The sequence below is a fragment of the Vicugna pacos genome, chromosome 7 (assembly GCF_048564905.1).
Source record: "Vicugna pacos chromosome 7, VicPac4, whole genome shotgun sequence".
In the NCBI taxonomy this organism is placed as follows: domain Eukaryota; kingdom Metazoa; phylum Chordata; class Mammalia; order Artiodactyla; family Camelidae; genus Vicugna; species Vicugna pacos.
In genome coordinates this window covers 76,712,067-76,726,191 of record NC_132993.1, presented here as the reverse complement: position 1 = coordinate 76,726,191, position 14,125 = coordinate 76,712,067, and the positions used below count along the sequence as shown (strand labels likewise).

The 14,125-nt window shown below is 47.7% G+C and overlaps 1 protein-coding gene across 3 annotated transcripts in view; it reads left to right on the top strand.

Moving 5' to 3' along the window:
* The window catches only part of ATXN7L1 (ataxin 7 like 1), a 214,071-nt gene that overhangs the window by 74,750 nt on the left and 125,196 nt on the right, over positions 1-14,125 (top strand). For all 3 annotated transcript variants that reach the window (XM_015234556.3, XM_015234563.3, XM_015234564.3), the window contains exon 3: positions 3,019-3,123. In XM_015234556.3, coding sequence (XP_015090042.1) covers positions 3,019-3,123 — 105 coding nt within the window. The remainder of the gene's footprint in view (positions 1-3,018; positions 3,124-14,125) is intronic.

The window sequence follows — 14,125 nt, the reverse complement described above, 5'->3', positions numbered from 1 at the left end:
ACTCACTATACAGAAGTGTATGTGTGAGGGCAACGGGAGGTCCCACAGGTTTCAGAAGGAATACAGATGTGGGAAAGCAACCAGAGGCCTGACGGGTCTTGGCAGATCATCAGGTGCACATGACAAAGATGCTCCCTGCATGACACATGTTCCCTGCACCCTGCGTCTCAGCCCCTGCACCCAGACCAGCTTCTGGCACAGAGTAGGTGCTCAAGAAACTTCTGTGAGCGTGCTTTTTTTTTTTTTAATGCGTTTCTTTCGTTCCTTTATAGCCTGATCTATTGCAGAAAAGATGTGAGGCAGCTCAGGAAATGCTGTTGAATAAATAAACGCCTTAGCCCTTGCCAGCTCCTGGTTTCACATGTTCCTGGATAGAAAATGTGACTAAATCTAAATGAGATGCAAAGTGTTAATAAAGGTTGCCAGTGATTTTTTTTTAATTTCTTCTGGCTTTTCTGTATTTTTCAAATGTTATCTTCAAAGAACATAGATCACTTTTGTTATAAATATATATATATAGTAAAATCGTAAAAATAATCTGTAAATAAAAAGGAAAGCGGGGGTGGTGTCAGCAGTGCAGGACCAGAGGCGTCCTCTGCGTGCTGAGAGGCTCTAAAGCAAGGGGCCGGGACGCGCTGGGTGGGCCAGACCTGGGCCGCCCCACGCTACAGGCCTCGTCTCACAGCTGGGTTCTCTCTCAGCCTCTCTTTCCATGGGCCTCTCGCCTACCAGGCACTGACTAATAACGCTCCCCTCCGGTAACAAGTCTTAGTCAGAGTGGAAACAGAGGCGAGTCCTAGAGGGGAAATAACAGGCCACGCCCGGAGCCGCAGATGATGCAGAGATTCAGTGCGCCTGCGCCCTGGCCTGGCTGCATCCCGTTGTGGGCACGCGGGGTCCTCGCACCTGGAACCTGAGGGGTCACCGCAGTGGGAGCCTGTCTCACCCGGCCAGTTTCAGCCTTCTCTCGGGCAAGGGGAGCTGGGGTCTCCGCTCCTGGCCATGGGACAGATGTGTTGGTTCCGTCTCCTCTAAGCAGCGGGGCAGCGCAGAGTGGAGAGCGCTGTGGAAGCATGGGTTGGGTTATAAACAAGCCGTCCCTGCTTCAGGAGGAACTCTGCTTCCCCTGTGGCCTCGCCCTGCAGCTGGGGGAACCATCGTACGTTTGGTCGTTTTCGTTAAAGACACAGGTTTAAATCTGAAAAATGAGGGCGTTGGGGGCTGGGGAGAGGAAGTTTCAGGAGGTCTGTGCCGCAAAGCACTTTAATGCAGACAGTGCCTTTTATTTCTTCCATCTACCCTGTCAGGGGTGGTGAATGAACATCCTGCTCTCAGTGGCTCTGGGACCAGTCAACTAAGAGAGGCACAGTGCCTTCCAGGGCTCTGCCTCCACCTGGCAGTGCCCGAGGAGGTGTGACCACTGGTTTCCTCGAAACTGATCTTTTTTTACTCTTGAAAGCTTTGTTGAGATGTAATTCACATATCATAACTCACACATTTAAAGTGTACAGTTCAGTGGTTTGTAGTATATTCACAGTACTGGGCAACCATCACCACTGTCAATTCTAGAACATTTCATCACCCAAAAAGGAAACCAGTACCCTTTATCAGTCACCCCCCCTAGTTCCCTCCAGGCCCCCCAGCCCAAGGCAGCACTAACCCACTTGCTGTCCCTATGGCTTTGCCTCTTCTGGACATTTCACATAAATGAATCATATAACGTGTGACCTTTTGTGGCTGGTTCCTTTCACTTAGCATAATGTTTTCAGGGTTCAGCCATGGTGTAGCAGGTGTCAGTACTGCATTCCTTTTTATGGCCAAATAATATCCCGTTGTATGGATATATCACATTTCGTGGACGCATTCAGCAGTTGATGGGTGTCTGGGTTGCTTCCGCCTATGGGCTATTATGAATAATGGTCCTGTGAACATGCGTGGACAGTTTTTTTGTGTGGACATAGGCATTCCTGTCTCTGAGGCCACATAACTGATCTTCTGTTAGTGTATATCTGATCCTGTCACTTCTATGCTTAAAAACCTTCAGTAGCTCCCCACTGTTCTTAAAGTCAGGCTCAAAATCTATACCTCGGTCCACAAGGCTTACGTCTCATGGACTCACCACTTACTCTTCTGTTCCAGCCAAGAGGTTCCTCCAATGCACAGTCTCATTTGTTGGCGGGCCTGGAACTTTCTTCTCCCTCCTCTGGCCTTTTCTTTCTCTAACTTTCCCTCAGGGAAGCATCTCCAATGCCTCAGAGGAGGTTAGGGCCACCTGCCATACACTCTCAGGGGACACTGTACCTCTCCTCCTTGGTACGTACCACAGTTATAACCACACAATGACTTGTGTGGTTCCTGGTTAATGGTTCTCTCTCCTGCCCCAACAGAGCAGGGCTCTCGTTCTGATTCACCAGTTATCCCCGGCATCCAGCATGGTCCCCAGCACAGTTAGGCCCTCGGTAAATATTTGCCAGATAAAGAATGGGTGATGACAGCAGCCAACAAGCCACTCATCTGGACGCTTCCTTTTCCCCTGGTGTCTCCTGCAGGCAATGGGGAACCCAGGCAGCTACTGAGGCCAGGATGATTCCTCTCTCCCCAGGCCTTCTCACCCCCTCACTCACCTGAGAGGCCTCTGCTTACATTGCAGTGGGTTTGGGGGAGCTCCGTCCATCCTAAAATAACTAGAACCTTGTTGGGTCCCAGCTAACACTGGGGCCTGCTTTCAGGACAGAGTGATTCCGCACAGTGTGACTCCAGGCACCCCCACCCCACTGACCAAACCAACAGTGGTAGCTGTCCATTTGCAAGGGAAATGAGGAGGGATTGTCTGAGGCCGTCCCTTTCCTGGGAGTGGGGAGCCGCATTATGACAAACAGCATTCCCTTTCGTAAGGATTATTGCCTTTCTGCATGTCTTGTTTGAAAAATTGTCCTTGAGGATATTCCAAGAAGAAACCATACACCTTCAGAGACTTAGTGGCTTTTTCAAAACAACCTGTTTTCCTTTCCCCCACAGATATGCATTTATTTGGCCACTACCCAGCACACGACGACTTCTACCTCGTGGTGTGCAGTGCCTGTAACCAGGTCGTCAAGCCGCAGGTCTTCCAGTCCCACTGCGGTAAGTGGACTCCTGCCCTGGCCGCCGGCCAAAAGCAGGGAGAAGCCCTCCCCTGTGCTCCCACCTGGGGTCCGCCCCAGGTCTGCCTTGGCCCTAGGCCGTGGGCGAATTCCCCCTGGGGCTCTGCCTCTGCTTCCAGGCTGACTACCTTAGGAGCTGCTGTCTTTCTGCTGAAATGCTCAGTCCTGTCCGGACACCAGAGAGAACCTCCCACTGTTTAGGTCGATGGCTGGTGACCTCCACAGGTGACAGAGGGGAGGGGCAGTGGTGGCTGGAGGAACCATTCCTGCAGCCTTGCTGCCTGACATCTGGTTTCCTGGAGAGGGAGGGCCGGCTGGAGTCTCCCCAGGTTGACTCACAGGAGGGGCGGCACCAGGGCGGGTGCTGCCCCTGGGAAATGCGAGTGGTAAAGTCACAAGGTCAGCTTCTCCTCTTCCAAGGATCATCCCTGTTTTAAAAAACCTAGGCGTGTTTGGGAACTTGCTTTCCCTCTGTATCTTAACATCTTCAGTGTGAGAATTTCCCTTCTGCTGTTCCGCAGCAGAGGCTGGCCTCCTTCAGTGCAGGCCGTGGACATACAACAGATAATGTCCACGGGCCGCTCCCCTAGGAACAAATAAACAGCTACTGTCCTGAGACAGGAAGTGACTTAACCTCTCTGGATGGAAGTTTCCTTCTCTTCAAACGGGGTGTTGGACCAGCCATTTTCCAAAGCTGTAATGTGCTCTGAGTTCCAGAACAGTATTTTCCGATCTTTTGACTTAAGCTCTCCTCCCTTTGGATGAACAAAAATCCAAAAGCCCCCCTTTACTGGTGAATTTCAAAGCGCATTACATATTGTGCCTAAAAAAAAGTCAAAGCAATTATAATATCGAATACGCTTTTGCAAATTACATGTTTCCCCTTTCTCACATGCAGAATTTCTCATTTTCCCCCAGCGCTTCAGTTATCACTGTTCTGTAATAAATAGGTATAAAATAAAAGGAGATGAGCTTATTTAAGCTCTCCAGTGAATGTACTTGGGACTATAGAATAGTTTATTTATATTCATCCTAATATCACTAATGAATATGTATATATGTACATGACATTTTCATAGCTACATATGTGTGTATAATCTGTGTCTGTGTATATGCTGTAGGTGTGTTTTGTGTTTATAATATGTAGAAAGAGAATCCAGGCTTCAGGGGTACTTTCTGAGACTTTCTGACCAGCATAGGCACAGAGGTTCCTAGAAAGTGCTGGACAAAGAGCTCTGTTGAGAGATTGAGTCTCCAGCCCCTCCCAGCAGCCAGCTCTGTGACTGGGGCTACTTGCTCAGTGTCTCAGGGCTTTGGTTTCCTTGTCTCTTCCATGAGCAGTGGCTTTCGTGGGCACTTCTAGCTCTACCATTTTCGTTTCTGGCAGAGAAAGCACGGAAGGAGCAAGTCGTGTGCTGGGCGCACGCTGACCTCCTTGCTCAGCACTCTGTAGCCAGTGACCCTCCTTTCTTCTGGGAAGAGAGAAAAGGTCACAGCTCTCCTGGGGAGACTGTCAGAGGCCCCGTGGTGGTGCTGCCAGCTGAGGTGACAGGTGGGGGAAATGAGAGCAGAGCAATGGTGAGAAGGTCCTGCACTGCTGGCGGGTCAGTGAGCCACCGAGGAACCTCGGCGGCCCAGCTTCTGTCTCATCATGGTGCAGAGAATGATTGTCATTCATTCATTCAGGGGATACGCTTCTGTTCTGGGCACTGGGGTACAGCAGCGAATGAGATAGATGAAAATCCTATAAACCATCAATACCTATGCTGGGAACTTAATTCACTGGCTGGATCATTGATGGAAGGAACCTAAAAGGGCCCTGGGACCCCACTGTGCCCTGCAGAGTCCTGCCCAAGGCAAGACCCCATCTCTCCAGCAGAAGAGGCCTCTAGGGCTTGGCTTGGCTGAGGTAGGCACCTCCTTCTGTCCTAGGCCTTTTGGTACAAGAGCAAGTTGGGCTCAGGGGCAGAGCTGAGGGTTTTGTGGCCATCTGCTCAGAGCAGAGACAGGAAATTAGTTTGGGGGTTTGGGGTTACTGATCTCATCACCCAAAGCCCAGTCTCCATTGAGCATCTTGCTGAAACGGCTGACAAGCAGCGATGGGGACACACGCAGCTCAGCAGATGGAAGCACCTGCGCCTCCCTTGTCTTTCAGGTGTGTGTCCCAGGATTCTCAGCGCGTATTTATCAAGGGCAGGAGAGAGCGAGGCGGCGCTTAGAACCAGAGCAATGCTGTGGGGGCAGCGAGGATTTCTTAGTTGCCCTAAGAATTCCTCCTATAGTTTTCTGGTATTTGTCTTTTTGCTGTTTTACCTCCTATGACTAGCCTTGTTGTCATCAGCAGGTTAATGGGAATGGCATTGTGCTGAGCACTAGGAGTTGTGCTATGTGCTGTGTACTTTCCTTATCTTTGAACACATAATTCTCTCAACACCCCCAAGAAGTAGGTACTTATATGACCCCCATTTTGAACTTGAAGGGCTAAGGCTTAGGAGTGCCTTACTCTCGAAGCTAGACAGATGTAGAGCCTGATTTTGAACGCAGGCAGCATCACTCCAGAGTGAGGGGAGTACGTGCTTAGCCTGCCTGCTTGCTCAGCCACTGTGCCTCACTGCCTCCCTGTGTGGGTCACATGCCTTCCTTGTCCCAAACTCCACGGCCTGACCCATTCACATGCCAGGTAGCATATCACAGTACAAGGCTGCAAACTCTGCAAACTTGTTAGCAGCAGAGCTTTCTTTCCAATGGAACCTCGTCTGTCGAACCTCAGTATAAATGTATGTGCATAGCAGAGCCGCAGGGATTGCAATTGGGGTGGAGGCTTGTGCTCCACCTCCCTGACCTACTCCTGGCCTCCCAACCCACCAGGGCTCCACTGGGCAGCATTTGGAGTTTATTGTAGTGGACAGAACTTGGGCTTTGAAGGCACACAAAGCAATTCACGTGACTCCCCCGTTAACTGTGTGACCTGGGGCAGGTAGCCTCCTCCCTCTCCATCTTGTCTGTAAAATGGGTACTCTACCTGCCACAGGGGGTTGTCGGTGCAGAATGAGTGGTGAGAGGCACCTTCCTGCAGGTAAACCCAGAACACAGGGTCATTCCCTCCCCCTTCTGCCCATGGTGTCTTTCCCAATTGCCACCAGCTGGACGTGATTCATCCTTCTTCATATCTGTAGACCTCTGTTCTCCTGGGCCACTTCCCACCTTCTGCCAGCATATCAGTTATCTGTGGACTGTCTCAGCACATCCAACAGCTTCTCGGACCCTCTCAGGACCAGGGATGTACCTCTTCAGCCCTGTATTCCCAGCACCGAGAAATACGTTCACCATCGCTGGCCTGGCCCTGGGAAGCAGAGCTGGGGTACGGTGGGAGGGATGCAACCCAGGGCCCAGCACACCAAGGGCCAGATCCCAGCTCAGCCTCGCCCAGCTCTAAGACCCTGGGCTTGTCACCTTTTTAAATGATGGGGAACGGCACTGTGTATTCTCTTGGAAACTTGTTCCTTCTCAGCACTTGTGACTTGGCTCCTGATTTTAGGGATTGTAGTGTATACAGAGAGATGGATGCATGCAGCATTCAAGATTTCAGTGGTCTGGTTAAGCTGAACAAAAAAAGTGTGTGTGTGTGTGTGTGTGTGTGTGTGTATACTTAGGCAGTTGGTTCTGGGGACTTTGGAGATTGACAGTAATGTGAAGAAGTGAAAGCCATTGTGGAAAAATCATGAATTTTGGAGTCAAACAGACCCTGGTTACTAGCTGTGAGACCTTGGGTTAATTGCATGACCTTTCTGAGCCTCATTTTCCTCTAAGGTGAAGGCAATAGTTCCTGCCTTCCAGACTTACCATGCGAGCAGAGATAAAGTAGAGTTTCCTGGCACATAGTAAGGAAATAAAAGGTAGCTATTCTTGTCAATACAGTGTGGCTATTTTTTATTAAGTTGGATGTTTCTTATGAAAAATGGGAAAACCAATTCAGTCAAGTGCTTCCTGTCTTCGTTTCTGGCCCTGTCTCGGGGGATGCACACGCGGAGGTCAGCCGACGGACTCTGGCCTGTGATTCATCTTTGGCTTCCCACACTCTTGGAGGCAAGAGTTGTCAGGCTGAAGATGATTACATCTCCAGGAGTCCTGAGGCTGTGGCTTTAGGAATACGATTTACATTCACGTTAGGCCCCCACATCAGCTCCTTTGGAAAAACCACGAAGCTCCCAGCATCTCTCTGGGGTCCCTGCCGAGGTCCACCAGGCCTGGGCTACCTCCCCGTACAGGGGTCACGTGAGGCCCCACTCCCAGGACTGGCTGCATTCCTGTTGTTCCTGACTTTGTGCCCCAGGGTGGTGTCCCGGATGTAAAAAGCAGGCGTGCGGGCTGCTCAGGGCAGAGGGACCCTCCGCTTGGCACGCGGGTGGGGGATCTCTGCAGGCCACCTTCTGTGCCACCCCACCTGTGTGGGCCCCTTGGGCCTGTTTCCTCAGTCTGTGCAAGGGCCCTTTAGATGCTTTTTAAATCCCTACCCTGTAGACCTAGGATTTTGAGGGATTGGTTTGTTTCTGAAGTCCCTTAGGTGATTTGATGAGGTTATATAAGCATAGCGGTAGAAAAGGGGGGAAAACTGCCTCCTTTTGGAAGTCCTGACCCCACTCTCCACGCATCCCTAGCCCTCAGAGCTGTCCAGCCCGAGTTGTGGCTTGATGCACTGACCAGATGTAAGAGCCTTGTGGTTGAGACTAGCCTCTCTGGGGTCAGTTTGCTTAGAATCAAGTTCAAGCTCTACTGTTTATTATCTGTGTGACCTTGGGCAGGTTACTTTGCCTCTCTGTGCTTCAATCTCATTCTTAAAATAGGATAGTAGTTTATCTCCTAAGATTGTTGTGATGATTAAAAGAACTCTCTCGTGGAAAGTATTTAGCACAGTGGTGGAACAAATCTTGGTTAAAAAAAAAAAAGTTAAGCTATCATTAAGTAAGTGATAAGCTACAGAGATTTATAATGAAATCTTGTCCCAAGGATTTTCACTTGTGATTACCGTGGAGTGTGAGGGTGACATTTGTGACTCGTCCTCTTGTGTCTGCTGTGATAGGTCCCAGCCTCAGCCCAGAAAGAATGTTACTGCCATATCTTCCCAGAAGAATCCTCTGTGTGTGGTGCGTGCATGTGTGTATGTGGCGGATCTCATTTGTGTGCATGAGCCTACATATAATCCCCAAATGGGAGGTGCAAGTTACCTGCAAGGGAAAAATATTTTTATTGCTTTTAGTAGTTTCATAATTTTAATCAATTTGAAATATTGTAACTAAAGGGAAAAATAATAGGTAGGTCCAAGCCATGGTTTTGTAATTGAGTTGAACATTGATGAAGTTGTGTGATTTGCCTAAATGAAAGGAGATGATTTTTTTCTGGCCTCATCTCCTAATATATTTACATAATGAACTACCGTAAAGAACGGTTTCTCAACAGCAGTGCTATTCACATGGAGTGGGGGCTGGATGATTCTGTGCTGGGGGCATCCTGTGCACTGTAAGACATTGAACGTCTTCCCTGGCTTTTACCCACTAGATGCCAGTAGCAGCCCCCGCCCCCAGTCATGCCAGTGAAAACTGTCTCCAGGAATTGCCAGTGTCCCCTAGGAGACAAAATCGCCCCCAGCTGAAAACCACTGACATAAAATGTGACATCCCCGTTTGTCACATCATATTCTGCACTTTTCCATATTTAAGTTTTTCTCCATGTTAAAATGAGCATGTTTGCACAGGCACACTAAGCTGAGAGATAACTTCTGTGGAATCACATGGCAGCATGTAGAAAGTTTACTATTTCAGCTTCCACAGAGCTGGTGGTCAGGAGAATTTTCCCATCACAGTCATGCTCAAAGGGTAAAACAAGATGTGTTTCAGAAGTCCATAAAGTTGCAGTCCTTCCTACCTCAAAATCAAAAAAGGGGAAAAATGGCAAAAGAAATAACACATCGCTATACATAGATCCTTCAGAATTTTTCAGCCACATTTGGTGCTGAAAAGCAGAGACCTATACGGCTCCACACCCCATCCATCAAACAGAGACAATTCTTGGATATCACTGCTACTTAAAAAATATATATGTTAGAACCAAAGAACCTAGATGTCATTCAGTAGATAAGAGAGGATTCGTCTTTTTTCCCTGTTTCTCAGAGAGGACACTTTATTCCCTCTTCTGATTATATTTTTGAGTGCCCTTCAAGTAGCTGTTTTGCATGTTGATGGTGATGCAGTAGAGTTTAATGAACTGTGAGCTGAAGCAGAGGGGCTGAGCCGCAAAATAAATGAGTGACAGTCACTGGCTCCTGGAAGCTGGCGCCTCCATCCCTCCCGTGCACATCCAGATGCCGATGCTGGGTGGGTACCAAGAGCAGCGTCGCCCAGCAGGGCCGCACATGGAAGCCTCGTTAATGACATTCCAGGGTTTCCTGCAATTGTACTTTTTATTTTGTCTATCTCCGGGTGACCTCTAGTTGAGGAGGAAACAAACCATTTGTGCTGCTAAGCCCTAGAGAAAGTCAGTCCCTCCCAATGTCAGTGCCCCTGGGCTTCCCTGGGATCATCACCAGCTAATTATCCTGCCAGGACTTCGTTTCTGACGGTGTAGATTGTCACAGAGCAGGGCTAGAGTTTTGGGTCAATTAAGTTGGATTTGTGTGTTGAGATTAAATTTCTGTTGTTATTGTGAATTGTCTCTTATGAGACTAGATTATTTATACCAGAGGAGTATAAAATAATTAAAGGAAATTGGGCTCATCAAACATATTCTTTGTCGAGTCTGACAGTATTAACTAATCAGGGTTGGCAAGAGCATGTGAATCTGTGCAAACTTGATTTTGTTAGTGGGATTCTTTTTTAAACTTAATTTGATGAATGTATCCCCGATCCAGAGTGACTCCTGGCTTGATATATCTTTCGGCCTCAGAAATAATATCTGTTATTGTTTCTTCTTACTTCATCTTTCCACCACCCCTGTGAAGTGCAGCCATACGATAGGTCCTAAGGAAATCCCTGTAATTGATCCTAAGATCCCTAAGGAAAATAATGATGGACTGACTAACAGATGGGTGTCTTAAATCAAGCATTACATCTGACAGAATCTACAATGAAGTAGGACTACCTTTGGCTCCACTTCAAATTTTGTATTTTGAAATTGCTGCTGCTCAAATTAGAATTAAAGCGGTGTCTCAAACACAGCCAGTTGACCTGGCCCCAGACCCTGTTTTTTTTTTTTTCTGCCTTTTCTTTTTACTCTGCTAATAATGGAAGACAAAAATACTAAGAACAACAAGAACAATAATGGGAACGTACTTACTGCACTTTCATATGCTAAGCTTTTTGTTGTGTAATCCTATGGCCACCCTAAGGTACTATGGTCATGTTATCCCCACCTCACACCCAAGAATGGGGAGACTCAGAGAATTTAAGAAATTTCCTCGAGGTCAGGCTTTCATAAGTGGAAGAACCAGCATTCCAACCTATGTCTGAGTCTAGATCATTTTAATTGCTGTACTGGTTAAATGTGTTGGATTGCAAACTCTCTGCAGCACCATAACTAAACCTCAATACAGAAGGGCTGTTTTTGTCCCCTGTGGGATGCTGGAGACTGAATGACGGGTGCTTCGGGGCAGCTGAGCCCCCTGTCTCTTTCTCACCTTTCTGACCTACGCCACTGATGTTATCTGCTTGGTGGCACAGCTGAAGAACTTGGGCACAATTTTGAGGGAAGTCAGCAGGGAGGAATGTGTTCAGAGCCTTGGCCACAGCACTTGGATAGCCCTTTAAGTATCAAAAAGTAAAAAGAAGCAAGCTTGTAGAAGAGGTGAAGTGGGTACCATCATCAGTTCTGCTACAGTTTTTTATTTATCTCCAACAAATGAGCAGATCCAAGAGACCTCCGACAAACAGCAGGTAATTTCCTCTAAATTCAACGAAATTCCCTATTTTTTTTGCATGTTTCTGTAAATCAGGTGGAAATGTTGCAAATAAACAGCAAATGTAATGGTTCAGCTCATATTTAGAGATAGATTAATAGGGTCTTCATAGCTTTAGGATAATTGAATTCATCTTTTACTGGGGAAAAAAAAAACACCTACTTATACTCCCATCCAAACCTGTTTCTTGAAGGCTGAATCTCTTGGAGTACCTTCTTCAGGGTCACATGGCTTTGATTCAATTGCTTATTTGAGAAGTATTTGTTGAGCACCTACTATATGCCAGGCGTTGTTCTAGTGCTGCAGATACAGTGGTGAAAAAGACAGGTAAGAGTGTGGCTTTCCTGAAGCCCGTGTACTGGTAGGTTAAATAATGTAAACAAAAGCTCGATCGAGCTTTATGAAGAGCACACAGGCGAAGGTGTGTGTGAGGGCTGCAGAGAGATGAGTGGGACCAGAACTAAGAGTCCTGTAAGGGCAGAGTCCAGAGTTTAGATTTCATTGTCAGTGTGGAGGGCCCTGCATGAGGGAAAGACATGGTCTGGTTTGTGTTTTTAGAAGATCACTCTTGTGTCTTGGAGCCCAGGAGACCTCGAAGGGACTGATGCATCGCTGTGTAGATGGACAGTAGAGGATAAATTTGAGATCGATTTTGGAAACGTAGCTAACAGAATTTACAGAGGGATTGAATTAGAAAAGAGAGAGGTCAACCTTTAGGGTTCGTTAAACGGGGAACGGCCAGGGACGTGGTAGGAAGAGCAACAGAGGATGATGACATGGAAGCCAAGAGAACAAAGTGTTTTGTAGAAGCCAGTCAGATGCCAAGTGGTTGAATGAGAGGAGAAAAGAGCAGAGGTTACTAGATTTGCCACCGAAGGCTGTTGTTGACCTTGACAATAGCCGTTTTTAATGTCTTGGGATTTTTAACCAAGTGCAGTTGACTTCATTTTTACATCATGGATAGACCTCTTTTTAGGCTAGCAACACCCTAAGTGTCCACATTTCTGCTGAGCTCAGCTACCACCCGACTAAATTGGCAGCTGGTCCCTGTACCCCTTGTATCCCCACATCCTCCCCAGATCCTATGGCACCGATCACTGTGTAGCAGAGTCACCCGTGAGCGCTGGACACTGAGCTCCCGAGGGCTGATACTGTGTCTTAGGCATCCCTGAGTCCCAGCATGAAGCACATTTCCTGACTTGGTGCACAGACAGGTAGAAGGAAGGACTCTCCAATTCCAATTTAAGTGCTCTTGGCACCCGCCTCTTCACCAGCATTAGTGTATATGACAGCCGTTGCAAATGCTTGTTTACTTCTCTATTCCTGTTGTGCACACGTGTGCGCACGCACACACACACCCCACAGGCTCGGAGTTTCAAGGAGCCCTGCCATTGTGCTCACCATTGTGTTTCCTGCATCAAGACACAGTGAGTGCTGGATCTACAGTAGGTGCTCAGTACATGTTTTAAAAAATGAATCTTGGAAGAAAGGAGGGAGGAAGCAAGCATGGAAGGGAAATTACTTGCCAATTGTGAATAAGCCAAATCCCCACGTAAGCGAGGAGGCTCGTGTAGAGGATGTCGCTCCTTGAAAGAGAATGACTGTCTCTGTTCAGATGCAGCTGGAGAGGCTGATGTGGGGGACTGTCCTTCCTCTCTGAGCATTGGGCAGGCTGCTGCTTTGATCCCTGACCACAGCTGAGCTCTGGATGCCTGTCACTGTTCCATGACCCCTGGCTTCTGACTCATCACTGGCTCGTCCTCGCTGTCCAGGCTGCTCCATTGCATTCCTTGGAGCTGCATCACCAAGGAAAATGAGGGGAACAGTCAATGCTTTATTTAAATCCGAGCAAAGAATGTTGCCAGCACTGATGCAAAAGGTCATTTTGGAATTCTCCCCATCCTGAGCCGCAAGCCGAGCAGCATTTCCCGAACAGCATTTCCCAAGCAGCAGTCCTTCCCCGGAGCAGTGAATCAGAGTACTCGAGGGCTGGAGTTCGGGTGAACACACACGCCTGGGAAAGGCTTTGAGCCAGATGCACCCCCAGAGGTTCTCAGCAGCTATCAGCCTATCAAAGCACTCACAAGTCTTGGAGTCAAAAACAAAAACGCATCTCTTTTGCTTTCATGTCCCATCACTCTTCATTTATCTGAATTTAACCACATGCACTGGGTGATGAAGATAATAATAATAATGCACTTTTTTTCGTTAATAGTGTGGTCCCAGATGCAAGCCAACCCCTTCATCTGGTGCCGAGCAGAGAAACAAAGGTCTGTTCCAATCCTGGAGGAAAAACTGGTCTTGGAGAGAGCCCACTCTCCCCAAAGTGTGTCTACTGTACATTATGAGAAGGGTTTTCAAGGGTGGTTTTGATTATCCATCATCTTCACCTCTCTCCCCGATGGTACCAACCGTTCTGTTCAACCTGCAATTCCACCATCACAGTTCTCTTTTAGGAAGAGGTATTCTGGGATATTTGCTTGGGGAGCTGGTTCTGAGTGCTTAGCTGGGTTCGCTGAGAATTCCTTCCCAAGGTGTCACATACAAGGAACCATGTGTAGGCTCCCCTCACGGATGCTGGGGGTCTATAAAGAAGCTTCCAAGCCCTATTGTTTCTAAAGTCAAAGTACTTCTTCCCGTATCATATGTTTAATTACTATGGCAGATTTTCTTTTTTCCTGGAAAAGGTGCTATTAAGTTGGTGTGGCATCTTACAATTGATGATATCCTGGAATTGAGGACATATGTAGTAAAGAGTTTGCCGGGGACCCTTCCTCTGTTCTTTTATAAGGCTGAGCACTTCTGGAAAATGAGTGCGGATTGGGGAACGCTGTGTAGGAGGCACATGGGAAATAAATAAGTCTGGGGGGAAATGTATATTGAGGGGAATAAATGATGAAAGAGTAAGTAAACCATTTCACTGTGATGAATCCTACTTCCCATAGAATGAATAATCATGTTTTTCCAGAGACAGCAAGTGTAGTCTTTGTTTTACAAAACTGGAACTACAGATTTCTGTGTCAGGTTTGGTTTC